This window comes from Carassius auratus, chromosome 15, assembly GCF_003368295.1.
Source record: "Carassius auratus strain Wakin chromosome 15, ASM336829v1, whole genome shotgun sequence".
NCBI lineage: Eukaryota > Metazoa > Chordata > Actinopteri > Cypriniformes > Cyprinidae > Carassius > Carassius auratus.
This window is the reverse complement of record NC_039257.1, coordinates 12,860,350-12,875,071: the sequence shown is the minus strand read 5'-3', so window position 1 is coordinate 12,875,071 and position 14,722 is coordinate 12,860,350. Positions and strand designations below refer to the sequence as shown.

At 38.0% G+C, this 14,722-nt stretch overlaps 1 protein-coding gene and 1 non-coding gene across 3 annotated transcripts; both read left to right on the top strand.

The window, feature by feature from the left end:
- The first annotated feature begins 463 nt into the window (after window positions 1-463).
- dyrk1ab (dual-specificity tyrosine-(Y)-phosphorylation regulated kinase 1A, b) lies at window positions 464-12,520 on the top strand. 2 transcript variants are annotated; one of them, XM_026282480.1, is made up of 11 exons: window positions 464-1,178; window positions 5,283-5,479; window positions 5,680-5,772; window positions 6,013-6,201; window positions 6,405-6,552; window positions 6,645-6,931; window positions 7,032-7,178; window positions 8,916-9,056; window positions 9,155-9,458; window positions 9,568-9,692; window positions 9,779-12,520. In XM_026282480.1, the coding sequence occupies exons 2-11, from the start codon at window positions 5,360-5,362 to the stop codon at window positions 10,367-10,369; spliced, it is 2,145 nt and encodes a 714-aa protein (XP_026138265.1). In that variant the 5' UTR covers window positions 464-1,178; window positions 5,283-5,359; the 3' UTR covers window positions 10,370-12,520. The 2 variants fall into 2 exon arrangements, with proteins under 2 accessions (XP_026138265.1, XP_026138264.1); XM_026282479.1 differs by lacking the exon at window positions 464-1,178 and adding an exon at window positions 1,218-1,834 and having other exon boundaries at window positions 9,779-10,369.
- A 1,144-nt stretch (window positions 12,521-13,664) lies between these two features.
- Window positions 13,665-13,736, top strand: trnap-cgg (transfer RNA proline (anticodon CGG)). Its single transcript has one exon. It is a non-coding gene; the product is annotated as a tRNA-Pro (tRNA).
- Window positions 13,737-14,722: the final 986 nt, after the last annotated feature.

Below are 14,722 nucleotides of genomic sequence, written 5' to 3'. Positions count from 1 at the left end.
AAGTCAGTTTGTAATCCTACATAACGTTTTAATAAACGTTTAATATCATAAAACCAGATAAACCTGATAAAACCCAATTTATAACAATAAACTCGCAATGTCTTCTAGTGTTTTAAAATATGACTTATCCTAAGACCTTATATCATTTGTTATACATTTTTTATTTAGCATATGCAGCATATTTGAGCTAAAACAGACTTGTGTATACATCATTATTGTGTAAACACCGCGTTTTGCATAATATAGTTGATTGTCCACAAACTACGCGTCAGCTGTCAATACATAGTAAAAAGCAGCCCAGTGTTGTTTGAAATAGTTCAGCATTTTGCAAAATGCTTAATTTATTGTTTGTGTAAAGTTCCTTTTACTTGATTGACACATGGCGTGCAACAACCTTTACTGCCCCCCCCCCCCCTTTTGAATCGTCATTTGAACATCCGGGTACTCGGGTGCTTGATTGACAGTTGCCATAGCAACAGCCCAGGCTGTCGCCATTTTGTCAGTTGCTTTTTTAATCTTTCAAATGTTTTCGCTTCCCGCCGGAATAATGCAGTCACGCGCTCGTAACAGTGACAGTTTTGGAAAGGCTTCACCAACCGCGTGGGACTGAAAACGACACCGGGACAAAGAGTCGGAATGTCCGGACTATATTTACTGGGCTAGTAGTCCGTGTCTCGGGCCGGTCCGCTGCGCAGGTTTGGATCGCGCGCCATTTTGTGAAAACTGACAGAAAAGCTTAACGGTTTTTGTTCACCTTTTCACATAGCGCTTTCCATGATATATGCATGGCGTTGGTGTTTTTGTGACTAATTTTGCTTTTGAAAACAATTAATTCGCGTCTCCGCCTCTACATAAGCGAATGATCTTGATTGTGCGTTTCCGAGCGCTAACGTTAGCTGGTTAGCCGCGTTCGTTAAAGTCACTGAGAAAGAGCGCTAACTAGCCGCTAGCCATCAAATCGTCACTTACAAACCATGATAAATATACAAATGAGATCTGACATGGGCAAAAACGCATCGGAAAGACGCTGTTTTACCTGTCAGTCGAAATAGGAAGGCATTTAGCCCCGTCTGGCTCAATATATTAGGGGTGTCTCATCGGAAGCAGCGTAGAGAAACTGGATCAATCGCCTCACTTTACTGTATCTGGGACTTTAAATGAAGATCACACCATCAAAGGTGAGTATTTTAGATTTGTAGAGGTCTAAGTGAATCTTCTGGCCTTTGTTGGTTTGTTTACAACCCGCTTGTTTGGTAGAAGCTACAGGCTAGCTTGATTTGGCCTAACGTTAGATGGCTAGCCGATTAATAACTTCACTCACGTTAGTTAGCGATCTTTGTTCATGCACCAGATAGCTCATCCAATCACCAGTGTCTGCTTTTACACGTCCAAGCCCGACTAGTGAGCATTTGTTAAGGTTTTAGGACAGCCTGTTCGTCGTTTAACAGGTAAGTTAACCCCGTGTAGCTTCGCTAGGTCAGACTGCCAGAGTGTATGTGGGGCTTGCTCAGCCTACGATTTTATATATAACTTAACTATCCGCAGAAAGTCTGCCAGCTGGTGATTACAGAAGTGTATCATCACATCACTGTGATGGGAGTGTTTGGATGATGATGATGATGAAGCCCCATGACTAGCGTGTTGTCAGTTAGCCATCAGGCTGGTTTCCTGTCGGGGGAGGGGGGCTGACATTAGCCAGGGATGTGATGCCTAACCATAGTTATCCAGCAAACATTGCTCTGTCATGTAGTACGGGTTTAGACTTTAGCGTGACGATGGAGACGTTAAACGAGTCCGATCGAGCCCGATGAATGGCTAAGCCATCTAGAGAGAGGTAAGGTCCGCGTTACCTGTCACTGTCACTCAGTTTAACTCTGGTTAGTTTGCTCAGTGTTCAATGGTTTCTCTCAAGTTATTAATAGATAATAGGAAGGAATGGATGGTACGCTGTTTAGAATTATTTTTGTTAATCTGTGTAAGACAAGGCTTTCGTCTTCTTCAGATGGATGATGGTGTCTGACCAGGTAAATACAGGACAGGTTGTACGATTCGCCTCAGTGTCACCTGAAGGTTCAGCTTTGGGGATGCTGTATAAGTTACATAATAAAAGTACAGCTGTTACAGATGCGTTATGCACAGAGAAATGTCTCGTCAAAAATAGGGTCGTGGTTTGCTGCTTCTGTTTGCCTGAGGTTAACTTTAATCTGGAAGTTCATAGGTAGATCTGTGTCAAATGCCATCTTTTTTTGTCCATCACTTCCTCCCACAGCAGTCTAAAAGTGGGATTGACAGGTGTCCTAATTCAACAAGGGCTAAAGTATTTGTTCTTTCCTGTGAAGCTGTCTATTAGTTATGTGTAAAAACCTTATTACAGTCACCCTAGAAGAATAAGTCTGCTGGATATGCAGGAATGGGCCTACATGCACAAGAGGACCAGGATCTGTACTGTATCCCTTTTCTCTCCATCTTATTGCCATTGTTTTGGAGTTTCAGTGGTGCTGAAATCCTTCTGATCTCCTGTAGTATTATTTCAGGGCTTGCTTTTTTATTAGCTGTTTACAAATGAGATTAATTGTAACTTTATGTAACCTAGGGAAACTTTAATGGGGGGAAGTTTTATTTATTCAACACTTAAGTATGTTTGTTTGGCTCAAGCAAAGGTCTGTAGTAGTTGTGAACTTTGGCTTACTTGTAGAAATATGAATTCAGTGTAACCCACGTTTTAAAAAAGCAATCGGAAAATAAAGTACGAACGCATGCTTTACATGCTCAGTTTTGAAATGAGTTGTAATTTCTATAAATTGTTCCTCTTTTATTGTGATGTTTTTTTTTATTATCACAGTTTATTTGCAGCCTTTCTATTCATGCAAGGAAAGTTTAAAATGTGGGAAGATAAGTTAGTTAACACTTATTGCAAGTGAATCAAACATTTTACAGCTAATTAAGATGAAATTAAATGATACTGGAAATCATACATCCAGGTTAGCTGTTTGCATCTGTTCTTGTTTTGAAGCAGAACTGTTGTGCAGTTACTTCCGGTCTTACTTTATTGATTCCTGCGGTAATATTAGTAAATTTGTAAAATGACGGTTTAAGTTGTTCATTGTTTATCATGTCTGCATTTAGTCACTTTGACATTAGTTTGAATATTTAGTGGGTAGCAAAAAAAACAAGATTAAATTTTTTTTTTTTTTTTGTCTTAATCATAACTTGTGTGAAGTTTGTCTCTGTCTGCTGTACCTACTTTTTGTTCTTGTGCTCCACATCAAATAAGTGTAATAATTTCTGGGACATGTAACACATTTTAACTTTGTATTTTGAGAAGGTGTCACTGGCCATCTTAAAAGTCATAAATTACGTGGCGCTGACCCACTATTACACTATAAGTAAGGACCAGTTGTGTTACAGAGCTTTATTGTCAATTGGAAAATGTTTGATGGAAAGCCATAATTGTTCTTGTTGCATGTGCATTCAACATAAGAAGGCCATTTAATAATCACAGTCCCTTACTGTACTGTAGTCAAGGGAATTTATTTCATGTTATTGCATTAATATTTAACTGGCCTAACAATAACCAGACATGCCATGAAATAAAAGTAATTGAAAAGGATCAATTAAATGTCAAAAGCACCTGAGCATAATTTATTATTATTATTTTGTTATTACAAAGCATATATAACTAGGTCTTGTTAGTGCTATTAAAAGCAAATCTTATAATTAATTTATTGACATTATTTAAACTTGATTTCATCCCTTGACACAGGATAATCACATGTCAATAAACAGAAAAATTATTATATTGTATTTCTTGTTTTTTTTTTTTTTTTTGTTTAATCAGATTCAGAAATAAAATGTCAATCTGAGTAGTACTCATGTAAAATGAGTGACAGAATAATGAAATGCACCTCAGAGGGTTTTATTTAATGTTTATATTTGCAGGGCCTTGTTCACATATTTTGTGTTACCAACTTTATAATTTTTAATACAGGCCTATTAATTCATATTTATTTTTCTGAGTTATAAAAGATGCTTATAAATCACTAAAACAGAACTCTAAATGCAGTAAGAGCATCTTCTGTGGTGCAGAATGCAATGTTTTTTGTTTGTACTGTGACATACTTCAGTTTATCTCTTGGTGAACTGCATGCAGTTCTTTACAACATGAATCATCAAGCCGATATTGAGAAATATGCCTTGGTAAAACATAAATACAATGTGCATCTCAATGATGTATCACTGCACATTTTAAAAATAAAAATATAGGCAATTTAAAATGTTTATGTTGGTAAATAAATGTAAAAGTGTTATTTCATAGGCTTTTGTCCTGAAAATCGTTTGAGATGGTTGTGTTTGAGGCAGTAGAAGTGTTTCCATCCTCTGATATTTTGTGGATCACATGAATTCTTTGCCCTGCCTTAGTTAGGTCAGCTGAATCATTCTCCGCTCCTACACCATGAGTGGGGTCTGAGCTGCTATTTTGCTGTCAGGCTCCAATGTGGTGGATGCTTCATCTAAGTGTGCCAAAGTTCAATTTTATTTCTTGTTTATTTCTTGTTTTCTTATTGGAAAATGGGAGCAGCTCTGCCCTGGCAACAAAAGTAGGCTATTTGCATACTCTTCTGTGATTGGCTTGAACATTGATGGGCTTGCCAAATCACACTGTATCTTCTTGGTGATAGGCTATGCTAATTAGGTGCTGTTGCTGGGATTCTGAATAGTGGTGGGATTCTGTGTGGCTGTGGTGCATTGTGTTGCCTGGCAAGAGATGCTGATATATGAGCAAGCTTCTTATAATTATCGCAATTTACAGCTAAAAAAGGACAGATTTCTGACCAAAAATTTTGTACTTGAGATTAAATTTGCACTGTAGTCTTTTTTTCTTTTTATTTAGAAATTGAGAAGAGATTTTTTTTCTTTTTTTTTTTTTTCTGTACAGTTATATTAAATAATTGTCTTTTTTTATTGCTGTGCTTTAATTGTTATTGCCTTTATTTTTGTGGCTTTCCTTTTACAGGGATGTGTTTTGCTATATTCTGAGAAAGATTAATAACAATTAATAATTTGTACATATGTATATATTCACTTTATATCCAGTTGTGTTTAAGTTCTTGTGCTACAAGCCTATGCTTAATTTTTGTTACATAAAAATCTCAGAGATGGTTTTTCTTTCCTAAAACAGAGAAGATGTATAGTCTTAATAATCTGAAAGAGGTTTGCGGTTCAAAAGATCACATGGAGAATTTTGTTATAACACGCACTAATTTAGCTTAAATTTCCTCTAGGGGGAGAGACCTCAGCATGCAAACCCTCGTCTGTCCGGCTTGCACCCTCTCTTTCTTTCCATGCTACTGGTCTTCAGATGGCTGCTCCCATGCCTCATTCGCACCAGCAGTACAGTGACTGTCACCAGCAGAGTACAGACCAGTCTGTCACTGTACTGCCATACAGTGATCAGACACAAGCACTCACTGCCAGCCAGGTACTGGATGCTCTGCTCCTGTTTATGCACTTAGTTTTTTGCATTGTGAATAAACGTGGATGAAGCACGCTCAGTTATTGCACTTTGTGAAATGAATACTTCCTGTTACTTTTCACTTAGACTTTGGATTATTTTACCTCTTAGTCAAAAGTATGTGAATTTGTAAAAAGGTCCATTTGTTTCCCCTTCTTTTATTGCAGAGGCACATGCCCCAATGCTTTCGTGACCCTACTTTAGCTCCTTTAAGGAAGCTCTCCATAGACCTGATCAAAACCTACAAACACATCAATGAGGTAAAATTTCTTGATTTTAATGCTATCCTCATATCTATATTATGTTCCTTGCCATAGTACAGCATAAAATAAAGCTAAAAAAATTGTAGTAAAGTACTAAATTATCATATTAGATCATAAGTATCTGTTCCTCTGGAAAGTCTTTTAGGAAGTTTTCACACCAAGTTATAAGCACAACAATGCACAAGGATTTTTGAATTGAGACAAATGCTGTGAAACTTACTTGATCTCCTGTATTAGGTGTATTATGCAAAAAAGAAAAGACGGCATCAACAAGGTCAAGGTGAGGACTCCAGCCACAAGAAAGAAAGGAAAGTCTTCAATGATGGCTACGATGATGAGAACTACGACTACATTGTCAAGAATGGGGAAAAATGGATGGACCGCTATGAAATTGACTCTTTAATTGGAAAAGGGTCATTTGGCCAGGTATAATATCTAGAGTTTTCTTCAATTGTTTAAGATTTATTTTTGAAAAATTATTGTTGGCTAAATAATTATTTTGGGCTTTGAACGCAAAATCCATGGCTGTCAAAATGATGCACGGTGTAATTGCAATTTCAAAGCAGTTTTAATATCTTATAAGGAAGCAAAAGTATTGTCTTAAGTGAATGTAATTGGCACTTTTTTAGGTTGTAAAAGCTTACGACCGAGCTGAGCAAGAGTGGGTAGCTATTAAGATTATCAAGAACAAGAAGGCCTTTCTGAATCAAGCTCAAATTGAAGTACGGCTTCTCGAGCTCATGAACAAACATGACACAGAGATGAAATACTATATAGGTAAGCAGACATTCTTTGATATAATTTCAAAATCTTTGCATACAGTGCATTTCATTTTAAATATATAAATCTAAATGCATTTCTTTTCTCAGTACACTTGAAACGGCATTTCATGTTCCGGAATCATCTTTGCTTAGTATTTGAAATGTTGTCATACAACCTGTATGACTTGTTACGGAATACGAACTTCAGAGGTGTCTCTTTAAATCTGACACGGAAGTTTGCCCAGCAGTTGTGTACAGCACTACTGTTTCTCGCTACACCTGAGCTCAGCATCATCCACTGTGACCTAAAGCCAGAGAACATCCTGCTATGTAACCCCAAGAGAAGTGCCATCAAAATAGTGGACTTTGGGAGTTCCTGCCAACTGGGACAAAGGGTATTGTAAACAGACTTATTTTTTTTGAATGTGCGGAAAGTGTGGAGATTGTCACAGAATGCTTAGAGTAATTGATTACATATTCCTCCTCCTCCATCAGATATATCAGTACATCCAGAGTCGATTCTACCGCTCCCCTGAAGTGTTACTGGGAATGCCATATGACTTGGCCATAGACATGTGGTCTCTGGGATGTATTCTGGTGGAAATGCATACAGGAGAGCCTCTATTTAGTGGAGCCAATGAGGTAATGAGCTGTTGGTATTAATATTATTAATGATGATTATTATTAGAATAAAATAATTTTCTCGTGTCCTTAAACACAGTGAATACAAAGTTTAATGATTGACAACTACAATGATATGTGTGAATGAATCCCCTAAATTATTGTTAAATGTGTGTACAGAATACAGGAGTTGGATTCTACATAACTAAAACTCACTGTTATAGTGTAAAAAAACAAACGGTCACACTTTATTTTAAGGTCCAATTCTTGCTACTAACAAACCATTTACTATGACATTTCCCTCAAGCTGCAACTTTTCTTCTTATTTATAGCTAGTAAGATAGTTGTTTAGGTGTTGGGTAGGATTAGGGATGTAGAATATGTGCTTTTTAAATACTAGTGCTGGGCAATGATTAATCGTATTCAAAATAAAAGTTTTTGTGTGCATAATGTGTGTTTACTTGTGTGTTTATGTATATTTAAAGAAACACATACAGTATATATTTAGAAAATGTTCTTGTATGTATATACATGCATGTCTGTGTATTTATATATAAATAATACATATACACTAGGGGTGTAACGGTACGCAAAAATCACGGTTCGGTACGTACCTCGGTTTTAAAGTCACGGTTCAGTTCATTTTCGGTACAGTAAGGGTAAGAAATGCAAACATTAAACTGCAGGTTGTTTATTACTATACACTTTTTTTTTTTTAATACTTTTTAATAAAATATATATAAAATAAAAAAAGAATAAGAAATAAAATACTGCTGCAGAGTTCTCCACTAAATAAAATACTCTGTCTTAACTCTCAAACAAATATATAATAAAATATAATGAAAAATATAAATAAATAACTATGATTACAGTGCAGCATTACCAATCCCAACCGCCGACAGACCAGGCTCTTGTCTTCATGACAACAATATCTATACTTCATGTTGAGCATAAATATAAAGCCTACTGATAAAGGACACCGTCAACAGTATTGACGGCAAAATAGATTGTTTGACAGGTGCAATATTTGAAAATCGATAATTATTAATTTATTTTTTAAATTACATTTATATCTGAATTTATGTCAACCTATAGACTTTCAAACATCAAAGTGTCATGAATTAATATGTATTTGTGTACAAAATGACATATAAACATATTTTCCTATTCTATTTTGCCTGGAAAAACTTTCAACATGATTGCGTGTCGCGTGAAAAATAGGAGTTGGTTCTATTTCTAGTGTGCACGCATTTTTCCGCGTGGCTCGCGTGTCACGCAGGCAGTCTGCAAGCTAAAACCTGTTAACATGGGAGTAGAATTAAAAACGGTCACGCCATGAGACGCTTGTGCCAAACATCCAGTGTGTCGCCGGCCTTATTAGAATCAGCTGCAGGGCGGGATTTGCGCTGAACGCGGAGACTTCCGCCACTTAATATGTTCGTTTGGAAACGCGAAAATGTACTTATTTTCCGCACACAAAATATTGCATTCCGTCATTCGGTACACACGTGCACTGTACCGAAAGCCCTGTACCGAAACGGTCCGGTACAAATACACGTACCGTTACACCCCTAATATACACAGTACACACACATATAATATGTACACAAAAACTGGATGCGATTTAATTGTTGCCCAGCACTAATAAAGTATTAATAAACAACATGTATATTATAAATAGGCATGCCAGTAAGCAACTAGTTAATAGTGAAAAAAGTGTTGATTGACAAACTAATTATGTAATTGAAACCCTATCAGGTGGACCAAATGAACAAAATTGTTGAAGTACTTGGGATCCCACCCAATCATATTATGGACCTAGCACCAAAAGCCAGGAAGTTCTTTGAGAAGTTGTCAGATGGGACATGGAGTATTAAGAAGACCAAAGATGGAAAAAGGGTACATGTTACTAATGACAATCTTAGTAGTGTGCGATTGTTGTTTGTTGCAATGCTTGTTAATGTTGCTAGAATGTCTTTCTGTATTTCTGTGAGCAGTACAAACCTCCGGCCTCTCGAAAGCTCCATGTCATATTGGGAGTTGAATGTGGTGGACCAGGCGGTCGACGGTCGGGAGAATCCGGCCACGCAGTTGCTGACTACTTGAAGTTCAAGGACCTCATTCTCAGAATGCTGGACTACGACCCCAAGACGAGAATTCAGCCCTACTATGCCCTCCAGCACAGTTTCTTCAAGAAGACGACGGATGAGGGAACCAATACGAGCAGTAGTGTGTCAACAAGTCCTGCACTTGAGCAGTCACAGTCATCAGGGACCACTTCTAGTACATCCTCAAGCTCAGGTTCTACTATGATTTCATCTGTTCTGGTCTCTAAGCTCTTGGTTGTAACTGACTTGATAGTAGTGTGTTTCTCGATAAAGCTTAACGCAGTTCATTTCCTCTGCTTCAGGAGGATCGTCTGGAACAAGCACCAGTGGCAGAGCAAGATCTGATCCAACTCACCACCATCGGCACAGCGGCGGGCATTTCAGCACAGCCATGCCAGCCATAGACTGTGACAACCTTTGCCCACAGGTGAGCCCACCTGGTTGATCTGGTCAAGAAAAGCAATTCAAAGTTTGGCCTTCATGACTGAACAATGTTTTTCCTTGTTTGTGCAGGCGAGACAGCCTTATCATCCACCAGTAGTATGGCCTGGAATAGTAGGACCAGAACCTGTCACTGTAGAGACTCATCCAGTCCAGGAAACCACTTTTCATGTGCCTCCCCAGCACCCCAAGGCATTGCACCCCCATCACCACCATCATCACCACGGACAGGTCATAGCAACGCGACCACGGCCGCGACTCTACAAATCGCCCACCAACAGCGCCTCCACCCAGGATTCCATGGAGGTGGTGCACGGTCATCTGTCCATGACATCCCTGTCTTCCTCGGCATCCTCTTCCTCCACATCTTCCTCTTCCACAGGAAACCAAGGCAACCAGGCTTACCAGCTCCGCCAGCTTCCTGCCAACACCCTGGACTTTAGCCAAAATGGAAGTTTGAGTATGAGCATGGGTTTGGGTGCCTTCTCAAATCCTCGCCAAGAGACTGGTATGGCTGGACATCCCACGTACCCCGTTGCCACAAACACAGGAACTGGTCACTTTATAGCAGAGGGACACCTGGGCATGAGACAAGGCATCGATAGGGAAGATTCTCCGATGACTGGAGTCTGTGTTCAGCAGAGCTCGATGGCCAGCTCGTGACTTTAGCTGAAATGGGTTTGTTTTTCTGTGTGAATCTTGTTTTTGTTTTTGTTTTGTTCCGTTTCCCCAACCCCCCTTTTATGGTGGTGTTTTCATTTCCTCCTGTTTTTTTCAAAAGGTGCATAGAGAATAAAAGCTGCTCACTTCTGAGGGGAGATATCACTGAACCGCTACAAATTGAAGAGTATTTAAAAAAGTATAAATGTATTTCCATCATTTTTACATTGTCGATTTCTAGATAAGTTTAATGATACTGCAAATACCCATAGTGAATCTGAGACATCCATCTGACGATTCACTCACCTGCATACAGTACTTATTTACCATCTGTTACACCGGAAACTAGGAGATTTGTTTTTATTTGTCCCTTTTTCCTTCAATACAGTGAGCATTTCAGAGCTGTGAGCTGTCGTACAGCTTTTTATATGTAAAGCAATGCAAAACATTTGTTTAGTTCAAACAAGTGAAACATTGGACATTATAATTTGGCTGGTCGTTCTTTCATTTACCCTTTAATCGAAACTTCTCTAAAGAGCTGTGTGTTTAAACCTGTAGCGTGTCAAGGAAGCAGTACTTGCAGTGATATTTCGTGTTGTCGGTATCGTGTAACTCTTGGAGAGGGGGCACATAGCTGTGGAGCGGTGGTGAACGCTGGCCTAGCGGCGAGGAGGAGCTGGGGGTAGACAGGCAGGTGCAGTACTCTTCAGGCCTGGAGTCCTCCAGACAGGACGGCTTCGACTACATACAGCAGCTGAGGAGCGATGAGGGGGGGACAGATCTGGATCCAGGTGGATCTGAGGCTGTCGTCGAGAACCCTTTGGCCTTATGACTTTTGGACCTTGACTGAAAAGGAACTGGACTTTATCATTAAATAGAGATGATGGCTGTCCTCTATTTTTTAACATTTAAAGAGTCCGTAATTGGTTAGGGAAGGTGAATGAGAATGGTTATACAGAGGCCTTTATTTAGCAAAGATTCTCATTTAAGGGACTCCGAATTGCAGGGTCTTGCTCAAACGTCCCTAACATGACTTCCTAAAATAGCCGAAGTGGGATTTCACATAGAAGGTATTCATTCCCATTGATTGGCTTTCTTTCTTTTATTTTCTTCTTTATTTCCCGTCAAGCATGTAGTTCCCATTGAAAAATAACTGCATAAATTTGCCTCTTTGTGTTGAACACAGAAGATATGTAATGAGATTTATGTGACTGCCTTTTTTCTCCTCTTGAATTATGCTGTGAATTTTACACATACTACTTTTTCTTCTTTATTGACCGTCTTTCTTTCATTTGATATACCAAAGCAGTTGTTTTTTATAGCACTAGGTGTCTGTAAGAAATAATGTAGCAGTTCACCACTTCAACCCAAGGTTCATCTAAATCCATTTTAGTCTGTATCCTCGTATCTCAAACTGGAACTTTTGCTGAACTTCATGTTTTAATGGTAACGAAAACTGAAATTGGTTTAATATATGGATAAACCTCCCTGATTTGTTACCTTTTTCATTTGTTTCATCCGGTCAAAGGGAGGGAAGGGACACTGACAGTTACTCTGCAGGCTACAGAGTATCTGAGAGATCACAAATTATTCTGAGGAGAGAAAAGTGTTTTGTTTTTTATTTACCTGGTCTATCAGTCAGTGATGCTGCCTTTTATACCTAATTTGATGAACATGCTAATTTCTACCTTTTTAAATCTAAGTGGCTACTTAAATGTATTTATTCAGGCAGTCTTCTGTAGCTACTATGACCTCTGAGTCTGAGTTTGTTATCAAGTGATTGGTTGGATGTTTGCCTCAGATGTGCTATTCAAAGGGAAACTAGAGGTGACGCGCTGCCACACAGACACTGGGCACATGCATGTCGGTCTGGAGAGGATAAGTGTTTATAGTCACTATTCAGTCACGTTAAGGATAGCTGTGCTTACTCCCCCCACCACCACCTAGCTTCTCACTTTAGGTCTCGTTATCTTCGAAGGAACCCTGTTTGCTGCTTCTCTCGATCTAGCTGTTCTTCACAGACAGTGGGACACTATCCTGCCAGAAAGTGTGTGGTGTTCACATATGAAGATTTTCCTTTCGCAAAGACATCTCTTTGAGCCAGAATCATGTTTGGCATAACTACAGATCTCACAACGGCTAGTGGTAATCGGGGAAAAAAAGGTTTACCTGAATGTTAGCTTGATTTCAAATTGTTTATATATATATATATATATATATATATATATATATATATATATATATATATATATATATATATATATATATATATATATATATATATATAACATTCGAGTGCAGTTTGCTGACGTTGACAAACATTCCAAAAATTCCCAATCTAAAAATTACTGAAACTTTTAAAGAGTGCACCTGTTTCAGCTGTCACTAAATGAGACCTGATTTAGTGCAGTTTTCATGAAATGCAGCCCCTTTTTAATAGTTGAAATAGAATTTATGTATATATTTATATTTTTTTAAATAAAGGAAGTATAGAACTCACCACATTGCTCCTGCTGGTATGTCAATTACATTGCCATGTGTTTGCTTACCTGTTTATTTTATTATTATTTTTTAAATCCTTCTTGTTTCACTTGGTCATTGTACCAAATTGGTTTTAGTAAGAGGCATTTGCCATCACCAGGACAACATTAAAGGTAGGGCTTATAACTTGTACCGAAAGAATCTTTTCACAGGGTATGACGCATGTATGTCCACACTTTTTCTAATGCTCATGGTTTGCTAGGTCTGTTGCTAACTTGCTACCCCTTTCTCTTAAATGCATTATAGGTAAATGTCACTGATACACAAGATCATGGCTTTTAATTCAACATTCTTCTGCCTTTTGGATTGATTTTTATGTTTCTTTTCAGATTTTCTTGACCCTTTTCATGCAACATGCACTATATAATTGAACAGCATGGGGAAAGGATAAGTGTCCACAGATTGTAAGATCGTCAAGACTTTGCTGTGTATATGAAAATGCCCTTTGTATTATAATCAAACAGTCTTATGTATGATATATAAAAAATAACTTAATTGAAGCGTTCTTGGCTTTTTTTCTTCTTTTATTCCCTGGCTTGTTGCTTTAACACTACATCGGTCAAATTTAGAGGACTGTCTGTAACCAGTAACGTTAGTTCTTACAAGAACTTTACAAACGTGTTAAATGAGGCTTTTTATAGATGATCGAATAATGCATATAAATGAATAAAGGTTCCCTTAAGTAAGTAAAATTAGATCATAATAATTAAACACTGTATAACAGTTTATGAGGCGGTATTTCCGCCACGTGGTGCGCGGCTCGTTGGTCTAGGGGTATGATTCTCGCTTCGGGTGCGAGAGGTCCCGGGTTCAAATCCCGGACGAGCCCACACTTTTCATTACAGATTTTATATTTTTAAAACTCGCATCGTTCAATGTAAATCTTCCGTGCTGACTTCTGGACAGAATATATACTAATACATACTGATTACTAGTTAAACGAAAAAATGCAGTTTTCATTTTCTATAGCAGAAATTCCATTGGGGTATTTTTTTTTTCTCTAAAATTTGGTAATCTGTGATTTTAACATTTTATATGATCATATACTCCAACGACTATACGCGTGTTATATACCTGTTAGACTATATGCGTGTTATATACTAGATTTTATCCCTAGACATTGTTCATAATTGGAAGCTGGAATCGGTTCTTTCGAACAGTTCATTTCCAAGAATCGGTTCAGATTAGGTGATTATTTACGTCATGACGTGGTAATGAAATATCGCGGTCCTGACACCCGGCATATTTAAAAGAGCCTTTTGACAATTCATTTCCAATAAATCTGGAGTATTTCGATTCTTACAATGATTTAGAACTTTTTTCTTTTATTACATATGCTACATTGTTGTTTTGAAGACCATATCGTTTTAGGCTCTAAATAAAATCTTGCATATGTACGAATGTTTAATTGATAACGTATAATCATATGAACACTGTTCTCGACGAACACACATTGCCATACCGGTAACGTTATGTTTTGCCAAATGTAGATCAAATGTGGGATAATTTAGGGAGAAAACAAACTTACCCGGAGACAAAAGCATTACAAATTATCTGAAAACTGCGCAGAGACACCAGTGCCAACATATCTGATGCCACAAAATAATAAAACAAACTTGGGCAGATTGCAGAACACTGAACGTTTGGGATTTGAAGAGGAGTTTTTTTTTTTTTAGGAGCTGAAAATGTGTCCGGTCTCTGCTGCCATCTACAGGAGTCAAGAGTGTCAGTGTTCAGTGATAATGTGCTGACTTCAGTTCTGATGGGGAAAAAAGCGAGTTTATTTATTTATGTTTAACACAGTTTACTGATTTC